Here is a 23447-nt window from a genome sequence, read left to right on the forward strand (position 1 = left end):
TTCTAATAATGCTATAGAAATTATTATTATTATTATTATAATAATTTCTATTATTAAAATTATTACCTCTAAGTACTTTATAATAATAAATTGATTAAATTGGTAAAAATGGAGATAAGTTTCTTTCAAAAGGTTCTTAATTTTTTGCAAATTCACTAAATTTCACCCTAATCGTTCTGATTCGATTTGGTGTAAAGTGTTCATGTAAGTTACAACTTGGACCATGTAATTGATTGTACGAGCTTAAACTTACTCTTTTTGGGTGGATCTAATGGATAAGGGTTACCAGTGGCTTTCTTTCTTTCTCTAATTTGCTCAGCATGTGCAATTTCACACGGTAAAATTTCCTGCTCTACGGAAATTCAGAATGACCCGATTACACATCACCTTTAAATTACTTTTCCTACCAACATTTCACATTTTTTTTTAGAATGTCACAGTTTCAATCTGTAAGGGCGATAATTTCTTTAAGTAAAAATGAATTATCATACATCTAATTAATTCCCAATAGAAATGAATTTAATTTCCTTTCTTCTTAGAAAGATTAAAATTCAATTTAAAAAATTTAAAATATGGTAATATTTTGTATGTCTTAGAATGATGAATACGAAACTATACAATTAGTCTCTTTGACAACAAACAAATGACTGTCAAATATTTTATTTTAACTACGAATAACAATAAATCGGAGACATAATCGTGGAGTTTTGATTAGCGACGGGGTTAAAGTTGAACTAAATATCAGTAAAGAATAAATCCCCTGTATCACGTATTTCTAACAAAACACCCCAATCAGCAATTCCCAATTTATGCATTTCGCGCGCGTTGCCTCGAATTATCATCAGAGGTCAACGGAAGTTTCCGATAGCTTCGTGTTCCACCTTTGTCTCTCAATTTGTTCATTAAAATTTGTAAAATTTCGAAAGATCAAAAGTAAAGGTGGTTCATAAAATTCGAACCTGAAATAAAAATCAATTTATAAATATACTCACATGAAAATGACACCCTTCAATATTATTTATTAAAAATCTTGCAATTGTTAGTAAACTTGAAAAAACCGAAGGTCATTGCAAGTCTTGGAAGCTGTGAGAAGCATTAAGTGAAGGAAAAAAGTTTCCAGGCCTAGAAATGAAAAAAAAAATCAATAAGAGCGTTAAAGTTATTAATAGCTCGAAGAACACTGAAAATTATGGGAAAAAAAAATAGAAGAGATATTGAGAAAGGTGAGACAATATAAGCTGAAGAAAAAACTGAGATGCTACGCCTTTTAATAGAAACTTCTTGCAGATAAAAGTTTCATTATTTAATGAATTTTGTAATTGGCAATATAATTTTAACAGTAATTTATTCATTATTTAAGAAAATTACTAGACTGTGAAAAATGTTGGATTAAAATTAAAACAAAAATATTGAGCAAAATTGGACGAAGTAGCATAAAATGAATAAAATATTTGTTCTCTAAATTTCATCCATCTCGTTTGACCCCATTTTACCTTATACCGATCTAATTAAATTAACCCCATCTAGAATACCAGGTTTCTTTGCATCTTCGATAATTTTAAAACTTGATTAATATTCAAAACGATACCACTATTAAATGTAGTTGGATTACTTGAAAAGTATCAAGAAGAGAATTGAACGCCCATCAATAGGGGTAGATGGTCGCGTGCGAATTCCCTCTCTCCAGTATCTGGCCCTGGAGGTATACCATACCCCTTTCCCCGCCCATCCTTTCGATCAAATCCGACCACGCTGCCCTCTCTCGATCGGATCACTCTTCTCCTTCTATCCTTTATCCAGCTCATTCCAAACCATTGCCTCCGTCTCTCTCTTTCGTTCCTAACCTAACCTCGTTGCTACCTAGTTCGCTTGCATGCCACTTTTTTTTCTCCTTCGCTCCAACCGCGCTACCCCCACCTTGCCTCTTACTCCTTCCATGTCGCCGAACCACCCACCAGATCGCTCGTTCGCTACGTCGCGATTTCTCTCCCTTCTCTCTCTCTTCAGCGTCGTTCGAACGACCAGTCTCTCTCCTTCATCTTTCCTTGTCCGCCGAGCGCTGGCGCTGTTCACCGCGTCCTTGTCCGTCTCGCGAGCGCGGAGGCAGGCGCCACGAATTCACTTCTCGTAACTTCGGCTTTGCTCGGTCAGTTCCGACTGCCAGCCAGAAGAATTCGTTAGTATTCGCCGCGCTGCCTTGCCGGCAAGTTGTATTTAAAAGGAGGTGCTTTCATCCTCGTATCAATAACGAGCGCGCGTGTCTAAACGGAGTTATTATTTAATTCTTAGTTATATTATAAATGTTTATTAAATTCTGGGTGTGATTTAGACTATTTTTAAACGTGTTTGTACACCGGGAGTTCGGGTGCTGGATTTAACTTAAAAATAAAATAAATAAAATATCGAAGGTGTTTATTCTGGAAGGAGCCAGTGGTACAGGACAGTAAAGAAACATCGATGAAAATTCCTAAGAGAGACGTTCCCCGTATATCAGAAAGAATAATCCTTTTAAACGTGAAAATCGTATCATTGGATTCGGAGAAACATTGTGGGCGTAAAGTGACACGTCACGGTTCTCCGTTCCGATTCGCCGCGAATTTGTCGAAAAGTCCGCCGTATTCTAATCGTCGGTCAGCCTCGTTGAAGATCTTCTCGTCGGAGTGGGCCAAGTTCTCTATCAAAACATGGCCACGTGATCGACGGCGCGACTTGTAAACACTGAGTTTGACCACGTGGTCTCCCCCCTCTCCCGCCTACGTCTATCTCTCTCGCGCTCCTACTCTTTCACCGTTTACCTCTCGCTCGCACGCGACACGCAGAACAACGTACATCGTATTCTCGTTCGGTCCGCTGCCAGTTGCGGGAGAGTTCGATTCGGAGTGATCCGCGATACTCTGCTTTTCCTCGTGATCTTTCCGTCGCGTTTGTTGCGGGAGTGTTACCGCGTAGACGCATGCACTGTTCGTTCGTGGTCGTGTGGTGTCTCGGGAAAAGAAACGAAACGAAACGAAGTGACAGCGACCATAGGCAAGCAGAGAGAGCAACAACGTGGGACGGCTGCAAAAAGAGTGACCCCGGTTCTGGTTTCAACTCGTTAATACCGACCAAGTGTTGTTAACCCGTCGAAGTGACAGTGTCGGCCATACCGAGTGAACCTCTCGAGGAACTTCGTTACGGCGACGTATATCGGTGGTACAGCGCCAATTCAGCACGTTTGTCGCGGTGGGCCATCGCGTCGTTTGAATGCTTGCGGTCAAAGTGGAGTACACTGAGGAAACGAACATGATGGACTCGGTGCCGGTTTCAGCCGCGGGGTCGAAGACCGGGTTGCAACCACAACAGGGGGTACCATACGACCTTGAGAGTGGGTTCGAGCCACAGACCAGAGCACGTTCGCACACGTGGCCTCTGCCGCGACCGGAGGAATATATAGAGGGAAACGTGGTACCGAGCGTACCGGCTAGCAAAGAGGGCGTCGAAGGTGTCGAAAGTGGCACGCCGTCACAGCATGACTCTCTCGGCCAAGGTACCGGACTGCTTCCGGTCAAGAAAAATTCGTCGCGACGAAACGCCTGGGGGAATCTCAGTTATGCAGATCTCATCACTCAGGCCATCACCAGCGCCCCCGACGAACGGTTAACGTTGGCGCAGATCTACGAATGGATGATGCAGAATATTCCATACTTCAGGGAAAAAGGAGAGAGCAACAGCAGTGCCGGATGGAAGGTGAGTTTTTAACTTTTTATTTATCTTTATTTGGTAGAATATCACTGACTTTCAGTCATGGAGTTCTTAAAAACGACTCGAGCGATTATCTTCGATCTTATTTCGAAAATCGAAGGTAAAACGTTGTTTCGATAAAATCTACAAGTTACATAGAAATTGTGTCATTTATACGTTAATCATTCGTGGAATGTTCCGTCTGGTTATGTTATCGTGGTTTGTCATTAGCTGCTCTGTGATGCTCCAAAACTGATGCACGAGACAGAGGGCGTCCGGCCGAGTCACGTGACACCATTTTGCTATCATCTATCAGTGTCCAATGATCTCTATACGTTTATTTTCATGAATTTCAAATATACTCAAATATCTATGAATTTATGTTTCTTCTATTCTTCTATACTTTTGTGTGTCACGTGATGGCCTGGAACTTGACCAGAGCAGTACATGACTCCTAACCTCAATTCTATGCACATGGAATTTATTATACATATTAGAAAAATTCTTAGAAATTTCTGAAGATATACTATTTAAAATAAGAAAAATATTTATTAGCAAAAATAAATAGGTTTTTATAAAAAAATTCTCAAAGATCCACTTTCAGGAGTAGATACACTTTATAAATACTTTTCAGATTGTTTATCAGTAGCAACATATTTTTATTTCATTCATAGTTGAAACGTTGACCGTGAACGAGAAAGATAGACGAAGAAAGAGAAAGGCGCCAGCGAGGCGTGTTTTAGATTTTTCGGCGTGGAACAGAGGATATTCGCGGCATGTAAAAAAGTAGCGATAGACCAAAGAAACAGGTTCTCGCGTTAAACTTTCAATCATCTCATTTTCATGCGTTCCTTTTTTCCTCCTTCTTTTTTCCTCCTTCTTTTCACGTTTAACCTTTCCCGAGGATGGTCATAGGGATAGGAAAACGCGACCTTCGGGGAATCCCAATTTCACGCGGCGCGGTGTACGTCAGCGCTTTCTCGTAGTTTGAAATTCGCGCTCGAATTGCGCGGGAATAATGAATATAAAAATCGCGGACGGACGCGCTCGTTTCGCCTGGCGCGGTCTGATTTCTACAATAGAATTGATTCGATACTTTCGTATCATTTTCAAACAATTAAATCATCAAGTACTTAAGAAAAAGAAAGAATTAATGAATATTGTGTATTTTTTATGGAAAATTCAAATTAGTTTAAACTATAATAATTTTCATATTATTAACAAGCTTATGGCAAGCTTAATATTCAGGATTCATAAAAATTAATTAATTAGTAAAATGAAAAATTTTATTACACTGAGATTCCAATGTATAATAGTAACGAAGAAAGTAGTTAAAAAGTATAATTCTCATTACTACTGATTTCTAATATCGTACGCTTGTATCATCTCTGTTCATCGGAATTTAAAAAAAGCACGCTATCGATTTACGCAGTTTAACTGTTAGCGAAGTTAACTTTTCCCGTGCTGCTACTTTTCCCTCAAAGCGGACCACTTTTGCGAGCTGCTCTGAAATCGAGGGAAATAAAACGCGTCCTGATAAACAGTAATAGCGTCGCTTTACCAACAGTGATCCTACTCATTTTACCAATAAAATTCTCTATTTCATTGGAAGCACTAATATTTTTTTCAGAATTATACCACATATAAATATTTACCATAGTTAGTATAAACATTGATGCATTTAAAGGAAAAATCTACATAGAATTTCATTTTGTTATTTTTCTTCTCTATTTCAATATTAAAATGAAATTTCGTGAAGTTCATTCAATAAAAATTAATTTGTCTCAGAATCTATTTATTAATTAATCATTTGGAAGATTCAGAATTTTTACATGAAATTTCAGTTTATTATACAATGCTATATAATAAAAACGTAAATTTCTGGTTGAAAGTATATGAAAAATATAGATAATTCTAATAGCTGTCAGATATATATAGAACAAAATTATGAGGTATAAAAAATTTAAATACTTTTCATAAGGAAAAATAGTATTAATGCCTTTTTGTAAGATAATTTATAGATTAAGTCTCGTTCAAGTGTCATTTTACTATCACTTAATACCATTTTTAATGTTCTATTTATCTTTCGAAGCACTTATAACTGTATATAAAAGCAATCGTCCATAATTAACGGAAATAATTGTTTCCTCGAACAAGAATAACTTTTCACATTATTTCATTAAAGTCAACTGACTAATGGTGTCACTATAACGTATATGCTAGGATACCAGCATTGTTTGCTAATATTTTCCTTTAACCCTTTCGGTGCTAAGATGGTAGAGTAGTTAGTATATAGGTAACTTAGTCATCAGATGTATATAGCACTGAAAGGGTTAAATATATTTGGTTTAACAGCTTCAAAGGATGAATGGATAAAACGATTAAGGATTAAGGATTCATTCTATGTACATTTAGGCAAGGTGGAGATAGGATTTTTGTATCATTTATCTTCAGCCTTGGGAGAGTATAGGGAGAATCTAGAGAAAACTTAGGGAGACTAGGGAAAATTTACGAAATAAATTTTTTAACATAGAAAAAAAACAACGGTTAATAAAAACTAAAAATATTAGTCTCAATTTTGAATCGAAAAATTCTGGTCTGAAGCATGCACGTTGAATGGAATCATTAAGGAAAGGGGGGATACAAAATTAGAATAACAAAGAGCTCTGATTGCTATCACCTTCGAAATAGAACACAGATATCATGCGTGTTCAAATGGAAATCAGAAGGCAACTATGGCATTGATGAGGATTCGGTAACGAGCCTAAACACCTGTATCTTGTACGAACGAGGTCGATAATACAGAGGAAAAAAAGAACGTAGCATAGCTTCTTCGAAGTTCTCTACTTCGAAATCAGTTTATTCGAGAAGCGAAGTTATCGAAATTGCGTTCCCTTTCGCGGAAAGGAGAAACGGTGCAACGGCGATAAACGTCGAGAAGTTAAGTTTCAATCTCGACGTACATACACAATAGTTATGCACGTCGCAGATAATACCGACTATTCTCGTTTGTTTATACGCTCACATGTACGTACACGTACCGCGGTTGAAGATATCTATACAGACACCACGTGATCGCATGCCACTTCGCGCCTCGCATCTGAAGTTCGCAGCTGCACTAAACGGATTTTTCATCGGACTCGTTCGATGCCATCTTCAATATTCAAGTGAATAATCGTTTAGATACGTGTTCATCATAGAAACAAAGAGCAACGTTAATTTTACTGTTAGAACAACGATTGCATTATGATCACTTGGACCAATTAGGTATATTGTAGCAAAGGAGGGATATTGTATGGGATACTTAACACGAGCTTATTATTACTCCATCGAGGTGCATATTTTATAGAATAAAGGGCTTCTGTCATTTTGTAAGACCATTTCTGACCACTTTGAACCCTATCCCGAATAGCACAAAGACGTTGTCTAAGTACGGGTCTAATTGTCCTGGAAGAAGAACACCTTGTTCAGAGGTTCTTAATGATTAGTACAACTCACGGCGGGGAGTATTAAAACCAGACAGATAAGAGATCTTTGCCGAGGATTCTTCGGGATTTCGTAGCTTTGAGAAATCGGGCTACACTACGGCGCCGGTATTGCTTAAGGGCTTTTCACATTTCGGACGAACCCGGAGACCTCTCCTTGACTCCTCGTAGCTGAACCATCATGGACAGCCTCGAATGCTTTCGAGCCCGAAGGTCGAAATTTCTGTCCAATGTTCAGATAAATCGTTTTCGATAAATTATTTTCTTCGACATTTAATTCTGCAAGGCTCGACTCGTGTGTAGTGGTAATACCTGGTCGCTTTTGACCCATGGTAGAATTTTTGTTACGTCTGCTGTGGATTTGGCGTTTTAGTACAAAATATAATTTTTGGGCCATGAAGAGAGCTTCTATTTTAATTTAAATTTGTATTTCCTTGACCATTAGGAGACGAGTGTATTTATCATAATAATAATTTGAAGGGTCTTTTCAGTAAAGGCATGTCCCTCCTCTAAGTCCTATCGTATTTTCTGATAGGTGATAGCCCAGAAAAGTTGAACCTGAATTCCTTAAATGCCGAGATTGTCTAGCACAGTTTCATCTAAAAATAATCGATCAGTTTGGAGGTTAAGATTAACCTCTAATCTGAGAGGCGTCGCGTCCCGTCTAGTCGGTTCTCAGGGTGTCCGTTTACGGCGTACGCAAACGCGGCTCCGTTTCGAGACGGTCGTTCGCAGGCGGTTTAGAGGTTACATCGGTGATTAAGCGAACGGTGGGGCGGATTAATGAAAATTTTTCACTCGGTCTGACTGGTTCAATGAGATTTAAAAATGATTCGGTGGAGGCATCGGGCGGGCGTACATATATTTTCGAGTGAGCTCGGTCGGTTGAGTTTAAAGCAGGCTTTCCACGTTATTTTTGCACGAGGCAACACTGGCATCGTTGCCGCGTCTCTCTTCTCGATCTCTTTCCCTCCCTGTACAACTGATCCCGCTTTCTCGGTCCCTCTCGCCTTTCGTTCTTGCTACCCAGACGACCCTGCGACGACCACGTTGCCGATATCATCATCTTGAGGTCATCTCTCCCTCCGCCCACTTTGAGCCCACGATCAGGATCGGCAGAAGCTTCCTACGGCTTTTTTTCACTCCTTCGATTCTCCACCTGCTTCGATCGCGAATCGAACACCAGGCCAGGTACCATGGCTCGCTTGGGATACTTCCAAGAAACACCAGCCGGCAATCTCACCTCGCGCCTTACCGCCTGCTACCGTTACGATTAGTCGATGAATAAGCGGAATTGGATCTTCACGGATCACGCTCGACGCATTCGACACCGTTCCGGGAGATCCTTCCTCATCCATCCGGAGATCTTTGACTCTTCGTTAGGATCGCCTTAGGATTTTCATCCGTTTTCCGATAAAGTGCCCTAGGATTCTTGATTCATTCCAAATGCCCTCTCCCTGGGCTTTTTGAGCGCCCTTGGATCATTGCATTTTCTTCCTATTAAGTCTGAGATTTGTAATTTCTATTTTAATATACTTCCATTTTTATTCAATCCCAGAAGGAAATTTTAAGGAGATAAGATTCTTTTATATTACTGCAGATTCAGGGAAGATACAATGTTAAGTATGTGAAAAAATGAGTGATTCGTTATTGTTTCTAATTTCATTTATCTTTATTTGCTTATTTTTTTAGATACCAATCCAATTATTGACAGCCAAGTGCACGCAAACTCGAGTGTTTACTTATTTTACTCGTTCCACTCGTGGATAAATTTTACTTTACTATCTAATAAATGGAGATAGGCTAATATCGAGGGGGAAAAATTACTTATAATGTTGCCTTGTGTAATTGTTGCCATCGTGAAACGTAGCAGTTGCATAATTAGCTGTATAATTGCTGATTGTGGTGGTATTCTTTGGTTAAGATTAGTGACATAATAATGCTAATTAATTCCTTCTGTTACTAGTCTTTTATAATTAAAAAAAAAATTATGAAATCAATATTTTGTCTAAGAAAACGATGATAATTATGAAATTATCTAATACACAGTGGCATAGTGATAAAGTTTTAATCTTGTAGACTTTCGTAATATCTTTTCTGTGATCCAGAAAACTTGTTAACAAGTTTCATTACACTCGTCGAAAATAACAAAAAAAAAAGAAGGAAAAGAAACATTCATTTAGAACCGAGAAATGACTTGGTTAACAGGTTCAAATACATTGCTTTGCTAAGTCAAGCGCAACTTGCCCTCGAAGAGGACTTTCAAATCAGCATCGTTCCTTCAGAGATCGTATCTGAACACGTCGCGCAGAGAAACGCAGACCCTCGGGGAAACACGACGATAGTAGGTCGCCAGGTTTTATATTTAGCGACAATAAATTCTATAGGGTATCCGAAAAGCGGTGTCGTAACGCGTCGCGAATTACAACCTGCCTTTTCCACTCTGAAATTCGTGGAAAAGTTTGAGGAAAATCTATCAGTATCAGACGCCTGCGTCCCGACGCATGCATCGGACACTTTTGGCTGGATGCAGCGTCCACGTGCAAATAGGATTTTTTTTTTAGTACCCCTGACAAAAGGCTTTTGATGAAATTAATTAAAAATACCTAGAATTTAGAAAATAGGGAAAATAAAATTAATTTCATATGATAATACAAGTTTTTGATTGTTATTAAAAAGATACCGATGATATTAAATTAATGAAATTAAAATAAAATGTTAGTTGGGAAAATGTATGTGATAGTCCTAGGGATCCCTTGATACACTTGTTATCAAATCTGGTTTCCCTAGGGAAAAATGGTGATGTCTCGATGGTCTAATATATTAAATATGCCAGTAGTCTTGAGAAGGGATGCTTTTAGCTAATTAATTTTGTGAAAATGAAAAATATGTCCCGAGGTATAGCATCCTCCCTTACAGTAGAATATCCCTAGTAGTATAGGTATACATTTCCGCGTTAGTAAAGCGACGCGATGCGGCGCGTCTCGTCGGTTCTGTACGCCAGTGGTGGTCAGCGCTTTATTTACCTTGCCTGGAGCAAGGCTACGATTTCCACGCCGTAAATTGCGACAGAATCATGCCCGGTGTGCTTTATAGCCTCGCCTGATCCGCCGGTAAAACGGCAGTTCACCTTTCTCTCGTAGAATTTCTCGCCCCGGGCCATTTTCACGGCGACTCTCGAACGCGACAGGTTCTTGTTATTTGAATTCCATGTCATGTCACCATTGAATAAGCGCAATTATCGTTTCAGAAGCGAATATCAGACTTATCCGCGTTGTCTGCCAGACCTTTGGACGCGTGGCACGTAATTAATCGGACAAGATTTTCATTCGTTTTCTTTGTTGTTTCGCGTTTCATCCTGCTTGTATAACGCAACTTCTAAAAAAGGACAGGAATGACTCTTTGCAAAAATCTGACGAGAATTCTATGTCGCTTCGACTTTACTGTTTTATATAAGATGGAGCAACGACCTCAATGATTTTGGTTTATTTTTAGAGATTTGACGAAAACAGAAATTGTAAAGAAGTACATCCACTTGTGTGAGTTGCGAGATAATCATAACACTTCTGTTTTTATTTCACCTGTAGATCATAAGTGTTACTGTAATTATTTTGTTGATATTTTTTAGTTGATATGTGTTGTAAATTGAGTAAAAAATTGTAACAGTCAAATTATTAAGTAATAATGCTTATCCGTATTAATCTTCCAGCGATAAGTAACGAATGATCAATGAATGTTTATATGAAAAAAAAAAATGATAAATATCTGAGGATCATCGTGGAAGATTTACGGAAAGCTGATAATTTGTAGCGTCCTTCGGATTAGTTTTAGGTGGTCGGGATCGAAATTCGAAATCGGGAAACGAAGGACTCGGTAACACGTTGGTAGACTGTAATTAAAATATTCCTATCGAGTAATCAAGAAACCCGACAGACGCTTACGTCATTTGAAACGCGACATCAGAGATTCGCGTGATATGGTAAAGGTGCCAGCTTGTCGTCGATTGGGAACGTCCGTTACTTCGTAACGTGATTCTGTCCGTTTGCGCGTATTTTTCCTCGCTTTTTAGATTTCAATACATATCTTTCTATATTGAACCCTAACATTGCAATGCTTTTTAATACATTTTTAATTGAAAAAATTGAATTATTGGTTAACTCTTGAACAGCGGAATACTAATAATAAGTATAGATAATTGGTACCATAGCAATGATAATTAAGTAACTTGTACTATAGTAAGGTTGAATACTAAATCAAAAGCTTAAATTTGCTAATTAACCAACCACATGCTTAATAATTAATATTTTAATATCTCGCTACAATCGTTCAGCATTATTGCAGCATTCAATCTGCTAATAATTAAAGTATCCATATGTCTTACCACTTATGTCCATTTCTACTTACGTCCATTTCCACTGCGCCAGCGAGCGCGTAAACCGTGCTATATAGTAGGGCTAGTAGTATAAGCTGCGCAGTAGGGTACTGCGCATAGCGTAGCGGGTATAAAAATGCGGCAGCGCAGGGAAAAAAGCGAAAGAAGCGTTTTCCCTTTCAACCGGACTCGGTGTCGCGTTTCGGTGGCGCTAGGCTCTCCTTGTTAAACGTACGTTCTGTTGCATGCACAATGATAGATGGATGCACACATTTGGTGACGTAATGTTAGACGCAAAGCATAACCGCACTTTTCACGTAACCATACCCTTGACTCTTCTAATGAGTATCACACATTCGTTACGTATGTTGGCGCACGGTAAGGTGGCACGGATGAGCGTGCAAGAAGAGTTTCTATCACGCTATAATAACGCGTCGGCTGCATTTGTGTCGCAGTTTATCTCAATGCTGTTATAAGAATACCACGCACCCCTTGCACGCTCGTTGGCTAAGCATCTAATAAAGCGTCGCATGGGATAAAAGCATCGGCCAGCTTTTCTGCGTCGGTTACAGAGGACGTTGTGCGCTGGCTACGCGCTGATATATAATAAATGAAAAATCGCACTGCGAGAGGACGGCGGCGGCGGTGGCGGTTTTCCCTGGCGGAAAATGGCCTTGATCGGTTCTGATTATCGAGACACAGAGCCTATTAACGGGATTTTTTTTCAATCAAGCTCGCTCGATCGCGGAAAAAAAAGGTGACGCGAAGCACGCGGAAGTGTTTTCATGATTGCATGCAAATCGCTGCTGTTTAATTCCAAATGTACGCACGCGCGTCACGGGAACAATGTCTACCTTGCGTAAGATACATATGTACGTCTCTTGTTCTTGCACTTGTCTCTTGCGTATTGCAACCGTTGTTTGAGGTAGAATTAAATGGCGCGCGGCGTCGTTCTCCTAGGACTCCATTCATTCGAGCGCAACTTAGAGCGCAGAAAGATGGAGCTATGGTCGTTGCTTAATTTGGTCATATTTTACCATTTGGTCTTTTAAAAAATTTCAATATGGCAGCAATTTGTATGTACACCCAATAAATTCCCTAGAAAATTCTGGTTTCCACCGTTGCCCGACGCGTTCATTAGGATATTCATTTGGAACGACGTCGTTCATTAAGCAATACCAGGCTGGAAAGTACAACACGAGTTTTATCTGCTTCAAACTGATTGGGCCCGATCTCCGATTCGAGGCACTGACCTCACGCGCTATTTAGCCGCCCTTCTCTGCCCCTCTCGCCCCTCTAAAATACCGGGTCGCCCGTCCTCGTCCCACCGATCGTACGCCTTCGGACGTCCCTGTTCCTTTTGGTTTTTCTGTCTTCCTATTTCTCGCGCGGCGCACGTCATTCCTCTTTTTCTATGGCGGACCACCGTGGCCCGTATAAAATATTCCTCCGGCGTGCGGAGGGAACGGCGCGCACACGCTCCCGCTCGGATCATTGAAATGTGACGCAACTCGACTACGCTCGAGCAGTGTTCTTGAACTTACTTGACACACGCTGAAAAACTTCGGCTGCCTTTATCGCCATTCTTTATCGCTGCGTGGACAGGTGTCGTTTTTAATCAACCGTCGGAATTTGAACCAAATGGGTCCAAGACAACCCCAGCACGCGTTTGATAATTCCTTGTTTTGGGGACTATAGGGGTGGGCCTTTTTAAAAAATAGGGAATTAGGGAGGGTCAGTGGGATCTGTTGGGGAGTTCCTATTAGGGAATTATCTAGTGGTTACTATACTAATGGGAAATTATCGAGAGGCTACTGTACTTAGGCTCGGGTGTAGCTACTGCACTTAAGTGGCGTGCACCTGCACGTGTGAAAGGGGCGTTCCTAACGGGTAATTATCGTGCGGCTACTGTATTTAGGCGCGTGAGTGGGGCGACGCGCACGTGGGGGCGTGGCGTTCGCAACTGAAATCATATGGCGGGAAATTATCCAGCGGCTACTGTACTATAACTCACAAGGGAAGACAGATTGATGATCAGCCTTGATTTTTTTGAAACTTCGCAGGTGAATAGAGCAGTATAATCAGTATATTGCATCACACCAAGTATGCATTTTAATTATTTAAATGAAAACTATCATAGGTGCTTCATAGACGAACGACCTTGTCTGTACAAGGAAACATTCGCCTTTTCTTGTTACTTTTGAACGATTAACAAACGTTACAGGTCTCCCAATGTATTCCTATTTCCTTCAAGTTTAGTTTTCGATTCGGCAGAATTCGGCAACATGGAGTAAATAGTTTCTAGCGGACGTGGTTACGCAATTCCGATGAATACATTACGCGTGGATTAGGTAAAGTTTCCTGGAATGTGTCATTGGTATTATTTAACCCTTTTATTGCTCAATGCGATGACGAAATATATTGTTTGTCTTTCAATAATTATTTTTACTAAACTTGATGTACAATTAAAATACATAGTTTGTTTTAAATTTTTATAGTGTACTAAAACATGGATCATCATCACATATTTTATTGGCATAACTTCATAAATAAATCATTTCATTTAACTGACGATAGATCACTAAGTAATTTCTGCTTTAATCCCTCGAGTTCTATAAATTAATTTCATGAATTGAAATACACGAGCATACCTTACAAGAACTATTCTCAAATGCTAAGTAGTAATTGCGTAACAACGTTAGCTCACTGAATAAGAGAAAGTGGTCAAAAATATCGCTTCAACAAATTTTCCTGTAAAAAATAATTCTCCTCACTATTTTATACAAGAACCATGGCATTGGTACTTAATTTTCAATATGTTTTGTTAAATTTTGATGAAATGAATTTCTAGATAATTAATCGAAGAATATTTTGATACTAAAAAATCGCTAATTGTAGGTTCAATTTTGATACCTTTCTTCTAGTAGAGATGGGAATTGAAAAATTAAATAATTGTGTTTTGAATAATTACAATGATATCATGCCTGACTACATTCGTCTGAATTCACTGAGGCATTTAACGCGTTAATAGATCTCTGTTTATAGGAAGAGATCAGGAACTTTTCTACCCGACCACGTAATACTACTCGGTCTGGTATATGTAGTAGAATGAGACTGTGCAGGAGTTAGCGTCTACTAGAATTACACGTAAATGATATACGAACCCGATGAGCGTTTCTTCGAGACGTTCTGCATACCCTGAGAAGCGCACTATAAAATCTAAATGTTCAAAAGTCAATTTGACAGGAGAATCTTTAACCCTCGAACAGCGGGGTTTGGGTCAATCGAGACCCAAACTTACAGTACAACAAAGACATTAACCTAAAGTTAAATATATAATTTTTAAAAGAGAGAGTTTAAAGGAACAGGGTAAAATTAAAAAAATTAATATTGGGGCTTTCTCCATGGTCCGCCGTCCGAGGATTATTATTACTTATGACTTTATAGAGGGGTACAATAATTTTCATTACTTGCAATAATATTTGTGGGGCAATTGCAACCTTAATAATTAGAGTTTCCATATGTCTGACCACACTTGTCCATTTTCACTGCGCCTGTCAACATGCTAATGGACTTCTTCCGCTTCTTTGGAGTTGTCATTGTTACTATGATTTCTTAGTCATCGCGGGCTTTAACCCTTTAGCCACTGTTGAGCCGGATGCATAACTTCACCGCTAATAGCAGAGGGTTATCAAAATTGTATCACATCAATTAGCTGTGCACAATTCTGCCAGTGTCTTCAAATTTGCCATTCATACAAAATTTATAAATAAAAAATTGAAGTCTGAAACGAAGAAATTGCAATAAAAATTTATGAATTTTTTTTGTGGCAGTCAAAAATTTCGCTCAATCGAGCAGCTTCTGCTTATCTGCGCTCTTATCGGTATGGCTGGAAGATTTGTGAAACTGCGAATCGAATAAAACTCTCCGTATTTTTTATTCGAATAAAACGTACATGCCCGATACTGTTCCCTTATCTGTCTGAATTTCGTCTAAAGCAACTGTTAGCTCAAGTGTGCGAAAGATCGGTCGCGAAGTGAAGATATACAAGTTGCTGATTAACGTTCGCGAGTCATTTTTGTACAGAAAATCAACCTTTTTGGAGGGAAAGTGTAACCCATTATGACTTAAGTCCATAGATTTAGGTCCATTAAGGCAAACCATCAGTCCTGGCATAGTAGATGTATCCCCTTAGACGTATAAATGTTACAGATTCAATTAATTGTAAATTTTAAAAAATTGTCCTGGATAAAATGTGTTTAATATGTCCCAGAAGACATGCATTTAAAAAAACGATCCCGACATATTTTGCATACAATACTGCAGAAAACAATTGTGCAAACACGGTATCGTGTTGATATTTCAACGTCTGCATCGATGTGCTCTTATCTTAGCGCGATCTCGAGGCGTCGCGAAGGATATATAATTTATAATGATCCGGCAAACATCGGTTCTATCGGTACGAAATGTTTACCTGGTTCGTTACCGTTCCCTCACTATCTCAATTTAATGCCCGCCATGATCAGGTGTACTTTTAGCCGTAAACAATGTCGTTTTTATCGGCAAACGTGCCTTTTTCTCTTCTGCGCCTGTATCACGCGATTTCAAACAAAGAAAAATCTCTGATCGATAGAAACGATTGCACGATAAAACACTAACAGCGACTTTGCTAACGCCCGATTGTCGCCTCCAATGTTTCCACCAAGATCGCCATCTTGAGATTGGAATTTTAAGTCCGGCATGTTTAAATGTATTTTTGTAATTGCATCGAAAGATAAGCGCGAGATTCTCTTCATTGGAATTATTGGGAAGTTCGTAGTCAATTTTCAGGTATTTTTGTTTCCATAATGATTGTTGAAAGTTGCCAAATAGGTATAATATTAGTATTTTTTTAGACGGACCATGGAGAGTGTCCCAATTTTAATTTAATTATTTTCATTTTCTGAATTTGACACCGTTCCTTTAACAATTATTTGTAAAATTTCGTGTTAAAAAATTGAAATTGGTAGCACTGTCATGGCCCCGAGGCGAAGTCAATCGCGCCAGAAGGGTGTAATAACGAGTAACTAAACACTTATCTAGGTTAAGCAAACTAAACGTTACCCTGGTGCCAGTGTAAACGTAGGAAATACGTAAAGTCGTGTGTCTCGCGTGGCTGCCGTTAAAAAACATCGTGCCATCCTTCGAAAGCGAAAAAAGAAAGGTAAACAGATATGCTAGGCGTCAGAATCGCTTCCTTGATCGAGAGGTTACCTATTCACCGAGAAATTCCCCAATTTTTTTACCCCAACTTGAATTTTTAAAATAGCTTCAAGGCAGACATGTTTTACATAATTGTAAAATATTAATTTCTTTTTTTAATTATAATTTGAATCTTATATAGCTAATAATTTCCTGCTGAATAATCTTAGCCAAAGGCCAAATATACTTCTGAACAATTAAATTTTCTTAATTTGCCGCCAAAAAATCAAATTGCTACCGCTGCGCAGAGTTTTCCCGCCATTTTGGCCCGCGGCCGCTGGAGGCGCCAGCCGCGCGCCAAATTCAAACGTCCCTTCTTTCATTCCGCGATAAGTTTCCGGTAACAAACATCATTTGCTATCGGAACGAAAAATCATAATGGCAAAAGTATTTCTAACGTCTTAATCAGCATCTAACGATTCGCACGGACCCATTGTTTACCTTGGTGGTTAGCTACGAGCGAGGGCAGAAGCCCGGTCTATAATTGGCTCGAATCGCGATTACCATCTGGACAGTGGGGGGCAGGAGGAGGTGTACGCATCCGTTGTCGTTGCCAAGACTCGAATTGTTTGACAAGACTGTACGTACGTCGCGTCTGTTCTCTGGTGCGTAGTATATCGAGTGCTACTAGCAGACAAACAGAGAGTGGACCAATCGTCGCGTGCGACGAGAGGGGCACGGCCGTCAGCTCTCTACTAGCGTCGCAATTTCACCGACTAGCGCTCACTGTTATATCAGTGTGTATGTGTATTGTCCCGTACACATAATTATACCGCTCCTCTCGTCACCGATCGCGCCTCTTCCACGCGAGCGTTTGCGTTGCTTCGTCTGCTTGGGGTCAAAGTCAACCACAAGCTGCCCGAAGACACCAGTCGTCCGAATACGTATTTTGTTAACATTTCAAATGTTGCTTTCACTGGTGTTTCTTTAAAAGTGTATTTTTTATTAAATAATTATTAGCATATTAATCAGAGTTCCATGAGTCCATAAGAATTGGGACATTTTGGAGTTTGATTGAATTCCATGGTGGACCCATTTTGAAATTGAAATAATTAGTTCAGGGAAATTGTATAATTTTATGGATATAGTGAAACGGTGGTATTTAATTTATGTGAAAAATTAATTTAGCTTTGGGCAGTACTGTGGTACTCTGCTAGTGGTACTTGTATTAGATAATCAGTGCAATATGCAGTATAATATTGCATGAATAACTTAGGAAAATTATGTAGTCTTTTCTATAAAAAAAGAATGATTTTTTAATGAAAAATTACACAGCTGTATGAGATGATTGTCAGTCAGTGAAATATTGATGTTTCTAAAATTGTCTATGACAGAAATTTTTTTTTTCAAGTTTAACATGTTGATTTTAAAAGAGGAAAATTGATTCCCAATGAAATTTTAATATTTATTACTATTTTTGAAGAGCTGTTTACACATTGTTTAGCTTAGATCTATTAGAAAAAAATATTTACTGGTTCAAATCACGACCTACTTTGATTACTTGAATGATAACCTTTCTGGATTATCTGATAAGTATTGAGTGTTCAGTATATTTTTATTATTTATTTACTCTATTTCATGTGAAGTAATAGATATAGATAATCCCAACAAGCATCTAATTAAAAGTTAAGAAAATCAAATATTAATTAGCAAGTTTTCACTCAGTAAAATTTGAAAGCTCGCAACATGCCAGCTTATAAACGAGCTTTAAATCATTTGTTGTTGGTACGAGTTGAAAAGTTACACGCTACGAAATTGTTGCAACCGTATGTACATATGTACAGTATATCTGGTTGTTTCGTATCTCTGAATTATAACCATGTTTTTTGTCGTCTTTGATATTGATCACAACCAGGTGGAACGTAGTTTTTATCCTAATTAGCGTTTAATGCCTCCGAGGAGATTAACTTTGCACGGGAAATTGAGAAATACTTGTATTCATCGAATAATTTAATTAAATTTAATTAATAAATAATTGCATTTGGTAATTAGGTATTAATTTCTTTGTGTAAGTTAATAAGATTTACTTCACATTGAATTTAGCTTGTAGCATGTAATAAAATGGTTATTAAATTTAGGTTAGATTAGATTATCAAAAAGATTCATATTTTGAATTTATATTTGTTTTATTTTATTCATAATTGCGTTAAGTTTGGGCAAAATCCGTGTTTCCAAGGTAGTGCACTTTAGTTAGAAGGAAAACCTTGAAGAATACCCAGCAGTCTGATGGCTCATTCGCGATTAGTATGATAAATCATACGTTGTTCTAGCGTTCAGGCATAAAATCGTCGACGTATTCTATTCGTATGTCGGTTCTGACGTGTTTCGAAGCGTAGGCGTGCTCCAGTTGGCAGGCGAAAAGCGAGCCCACCTTTGCCCTATCTGCTCCTATTGTATCTCCTTTCGACGTCACTTTTTTCCTTTCAATCATCTACAATTTCCCTAACAATATCCTCATTGAGACTAAAATGTCCTTAAGGAAAATACACTTTTCCATAGTTATTTATAAAAAGGGACTGGTGGTACTATTTGAACTTTATTGATCTTTTTATGGTAGACAACTTATTTAATTAATTATATTTTCCAAAGGTTAATGAAATTAATTAAATGTAGTTTGGTATTTAAAACCACCCCCATAAAATAGCTGATAGACTTTATTTTCCGATCACGAATAATAATAGTCAAGCTTTTAAATAATTTAGTATCGTGACGAGTATCATATCTGCATATCTGCATCAGAACGCTGTTAAAAAGTACAGGATTACGCAAGCCGACGACCATACGGTACGCCACTTTTATGACCGTGGTTAAGTTTAGAGCGCCACCTTCTTCCCGCGCTCCCGACACTTGTTGGATAACGAAACCACGAAAGTCGTGCGCACCGAAACTGGCCGAGCGGTCACGGAAACGACCGAGTGCCGCGGTGGCTCATGGGACGCGGGAGGTGATCCGCAAAAGCGCGCGAAAACGCAGATAGCGAATAATGATGCTGTTTAACTCTTGTGCATCGATAAACAAACAGACCTAATTAATATTTTAGTTGATAAATATGTTCTTTGAATATATTTTTTATAAATAGAAGGTCTTACTTTTATAAATTATTAAATATTGCATTTCCAGTGGCTTTTGAATGACGGTATAAATTAACGTCGCAGTTAATTATTATTATAGTTTGAATAATTTATTAAAATACAGTCCTGTCACTTTGCAAGTAGTATAAGGACATGAAATAAAATCGCGATATCATTGCAAGGATTATGTAATTGAAAACGATGAGTAATTTTTCTTAATTCTTTCATTACGATAGACTTTGATCGATAAAGCGTCGAAGCACATAACGCCGCAAGGTCTCTCCAAGTTATATTATTCAATTCACTGAACCGGCATAAATAAAATTCTATTTGCAATGAATAAGGTCTGAACTATAGCCGTTTCTTGTATCCGTAACTTGTTTCGCAATCGACTAAAATTATAATTACTGTTAGCCGATGAAGAATTGATTCGTTTGATATTTGTTTCATAATCGTGATTTAATTCCACGGATTATCCGGATACGATTATGTATAATTATAAACGATTCTAGGTATTTTAAATATTATTTGTTATATAAATATTTTAAATACCATATATATAATATAAATATTCAGAATATTGACATGAATGAACCTCCTTAAAAAAACATAAACATGTAGAACAAAACTGATCTACTATATCGTTACAAGTTCCATAAATACAATCATAAGTTACTTTATTCGCAGAAAACATAGTCATCTGTCAGCTTTTTATCAATGTTTTCCTGAATTACTCATTCATTTCATATATTCATTATTAAGTAGCTAACATCAAAGAAATTAAGCGAGTGGAATGCATTAGGCAATCTTCTGATCAATAAAGTCTTTAATTGAGAATACAATATTTAGGGTGTCCAAAAATTTCATGATTCCAAAAATATGAGACTTTATTTTACTAAGTACAATTATAAATAGAAATGTAGATAAATAATTATTATTATTTTCATTTTTTAAATTTTACACTGTTCCTTTAAAAACTATTCTACCAATATATGAAACTCTATCGTTTAAAGGTGATAAAATTTATAAAATGAAGATAAAATTGAATGTAAATTTAAATTTAAATTATTGCTGTTTGAAGAGTCGACTGTCGAAGAGTTTAATGAAAACTTATTACAAAATTTGACCGTCTTGATACAACCACATTACGTGAAACAGCTTCACAAAAAAAAGAAACATCTTTCCATTTCATTTGCACCGAAGCAAAGCATTTCAAGTACGTGTAGCGTTTTAATAGCGGCTGATAAACGTTGGCCGGCTTTTATTGCGCGTTAGAGGCGAGCCATAAGGATAACCTATGATCCGTGAGTGGTATAGCGATTTTCCTTCAAGCACTATCGATGGTGCATGCGTAATTGCGAATTATCGCTCGATCGGCTTGCGCAACGATTACATTCGCGGTCGCGGAATTCAGCTGGGGATTCTCAGCTCGCGAAACTGCGCCGACAAGTTCGCGAACGTGCGATTTTCCGAGAATCCTTTGACTATCACCGTGACACTGATCGTCCGATAATTAAGTCTCGCGTTATATCGTCAGCAGATATTTTGTAAAAGTTTTTCTTCGTTCTGGGAATTGAGAAATAGAAAAATTGAAAATTAATTTTAAATTCAATTATCAAATTAAAATATTTTTAAATAAAATATTTTTTTAAAATAGAGGGTTAATTGTAATTAAATGAATTGCAACGAAAGATGGAACGTCTTTAATATGAATCAATAAATAAATGTCTGGATAACAGTATGTAACAACTCGTTGTGGAAATAACAGTATGGAATACAGATCGGGGTGAACGTAATTTATTTCATAACGTGAGACTCGAGTGCACTTGTACGCGGGGCAATAATATTGTCGATCAATGAATGGACATTCACGTAATTTCATCCCGTAAACAAGTTGTAGCGTTTCAGTCACCCTTGTAGCAGAATTTCGATGTTTCCAACAGGGTGTATTGATACACTGTAATTAGATAAACTCTTGTCGGATAACTTGGTTCGATGAAATCAGAGGAAACTAGTCAATGAAGTATTTTATTTATTTATTCGATTAATACGGTTGAACTGTTTACACCTTTTTTTTGTTTAGTATTGTGGATATGGAATTGAATAGAAAAAAAATAGGAAATTTTATTATTATCATATATAGTTAATTCTAAAATTGGAAAGCTTTGAACGTATTCCATATTACAGTTCTTATTGTTCTAAGTCGTAAATTAAACTGGTTCATGCATATCGTGCATGTAATCTGCACGATAATTCAAAAAATTACCAAGCTTTAATTATCCTTAAGTATCGTCTGCGGTTTTATTGTTGCACGCACGGTTATCACAGTCGCGACAGATGCACCATCATCGTCGCCTATACACATTTTTGTCCTCGGCATTGAGCGCTCCGTCGATTACGGAAAGAGATTTCCTTTCCGTTCATATATAGAGTTAACCTCGTACGTACGGTGATTTATCATGTACGAGGGAAAATTTGCACAATCGTCACTATAGCGTCTGTATTCGCGTTTAAAATTGTGGCTCTCTCCATGGTCCGTTGACCAAAGAGTTAGAGATAACTTCATAATTTTTAGGAATAATTTATAGGAACTCAATTTACCATGTTATATAAGCCCTACCGTAATATTTCTGACGTTACACGGTGGTCCACTTCACCATAGAAGCGCGGGAACGCAGCGCCCCACGAACTCCCTAGGCGTGCGTCAGGCACCGCAATCTAGGGATCCCTAGGCGCGCTGCCCTAGCAGTTACGCGCCGAAGCGTCGCTAATTTACCAGGATGCGTTCGAAACGTGCGACGTAACGTAACGTTCGAAAGCATGCACGACCTTAGTAACCCCCTCCCTCTTCTTGAAGTGCATAAAATGCCGCTCGATGGGCTGGTCGTTTATTTTTGGAACTCTGCTCGACCTCTCTCGGACTCGGTCCCCTTACTTTTCTGTACGCATCGTCGAAAATAGCTTGGCGTAAGGTGGGTATACGCGAGAAAGGAGCGGAACCAGAAGCGAGCCCCCGCACCATCACGAACAATCTTCGACGCGCTTTTGGCCTCTTTTATGGGCACGCTTTCGAGCGTGCTCCGTGTTCCCATAACCCCTTCCAGAAGACCTGGTTCACTTTGCGGGTTGGATCTCCTGGAAATGTCCCCGTTTAAGTTTCTTCACTCTGCCAATCGTCTTTTTGTAATGTTCACTGATAAAGTCCAAGTTTCTAGCGTATTCTATTACTTATTTGTCAATATAGCGTATCTCGGTTTCGACAGACTTGTTATAGCGACAGAGGTCGAGGGGCCATTGGCATATGCGCTTTTGAGATATCTCAAAACTCTTTTTTTTTTTAACAGGATGATATGATTATTTTTAAAATTTACAATTCTCAATTTGAAGATAATGGAATTTAGTGAAATGCAAAGTGAGTCCATTTAGCAAGGAATTTATTACAATTGCAATCTAAATTAAGAGTAAATTTTCAATTTTTGTAAATTATTATTAGGATCAAAATTAAAATTAAAATTTTCAGCTTCACTAATTACAACTGGAATTTCAATAAAAATTTGA

General features: G+C 38.2%; 1 protein-coding gene across 1 annotated transcript in view; it reads left to right on the forward strand.

Moving 5' to 3' along the window:
• The first annotated feature begins 2141 nt into the window (after positions 1-2141).
• The window catches only part of LOC114872156 (forkhead box protein O), a 102521-nt gene continuing 81215 nt past the window's right edge, over positions 2142-23447 (forward strand). Inside the window, exon 1 of the mRNA XM_029179025.2 lies at positions 2142-3726. Coding sequence (XP_029034858.2) covers positions 3244-3726 — 483 coding nt within the window. The 5' untranslated portion in view covers positions 2142-3243. The remainder of the gene's footprint in view (positions 3727-23447) is intronic.

This window comes from Osmia bicornis, chromosome 16 (assembly GCF_907164935.1).
Source record: "Osmia bicornis bicornis chromosome 16, iOsmBic2.1, whole genome shotgun sequence".
Taxonomy (NCBI): Eukaryota; Metazoa; Arthropoda; class Insecta; order Hymenoptera; family Megachilidae; genus Osmia; species Osmia bicornis.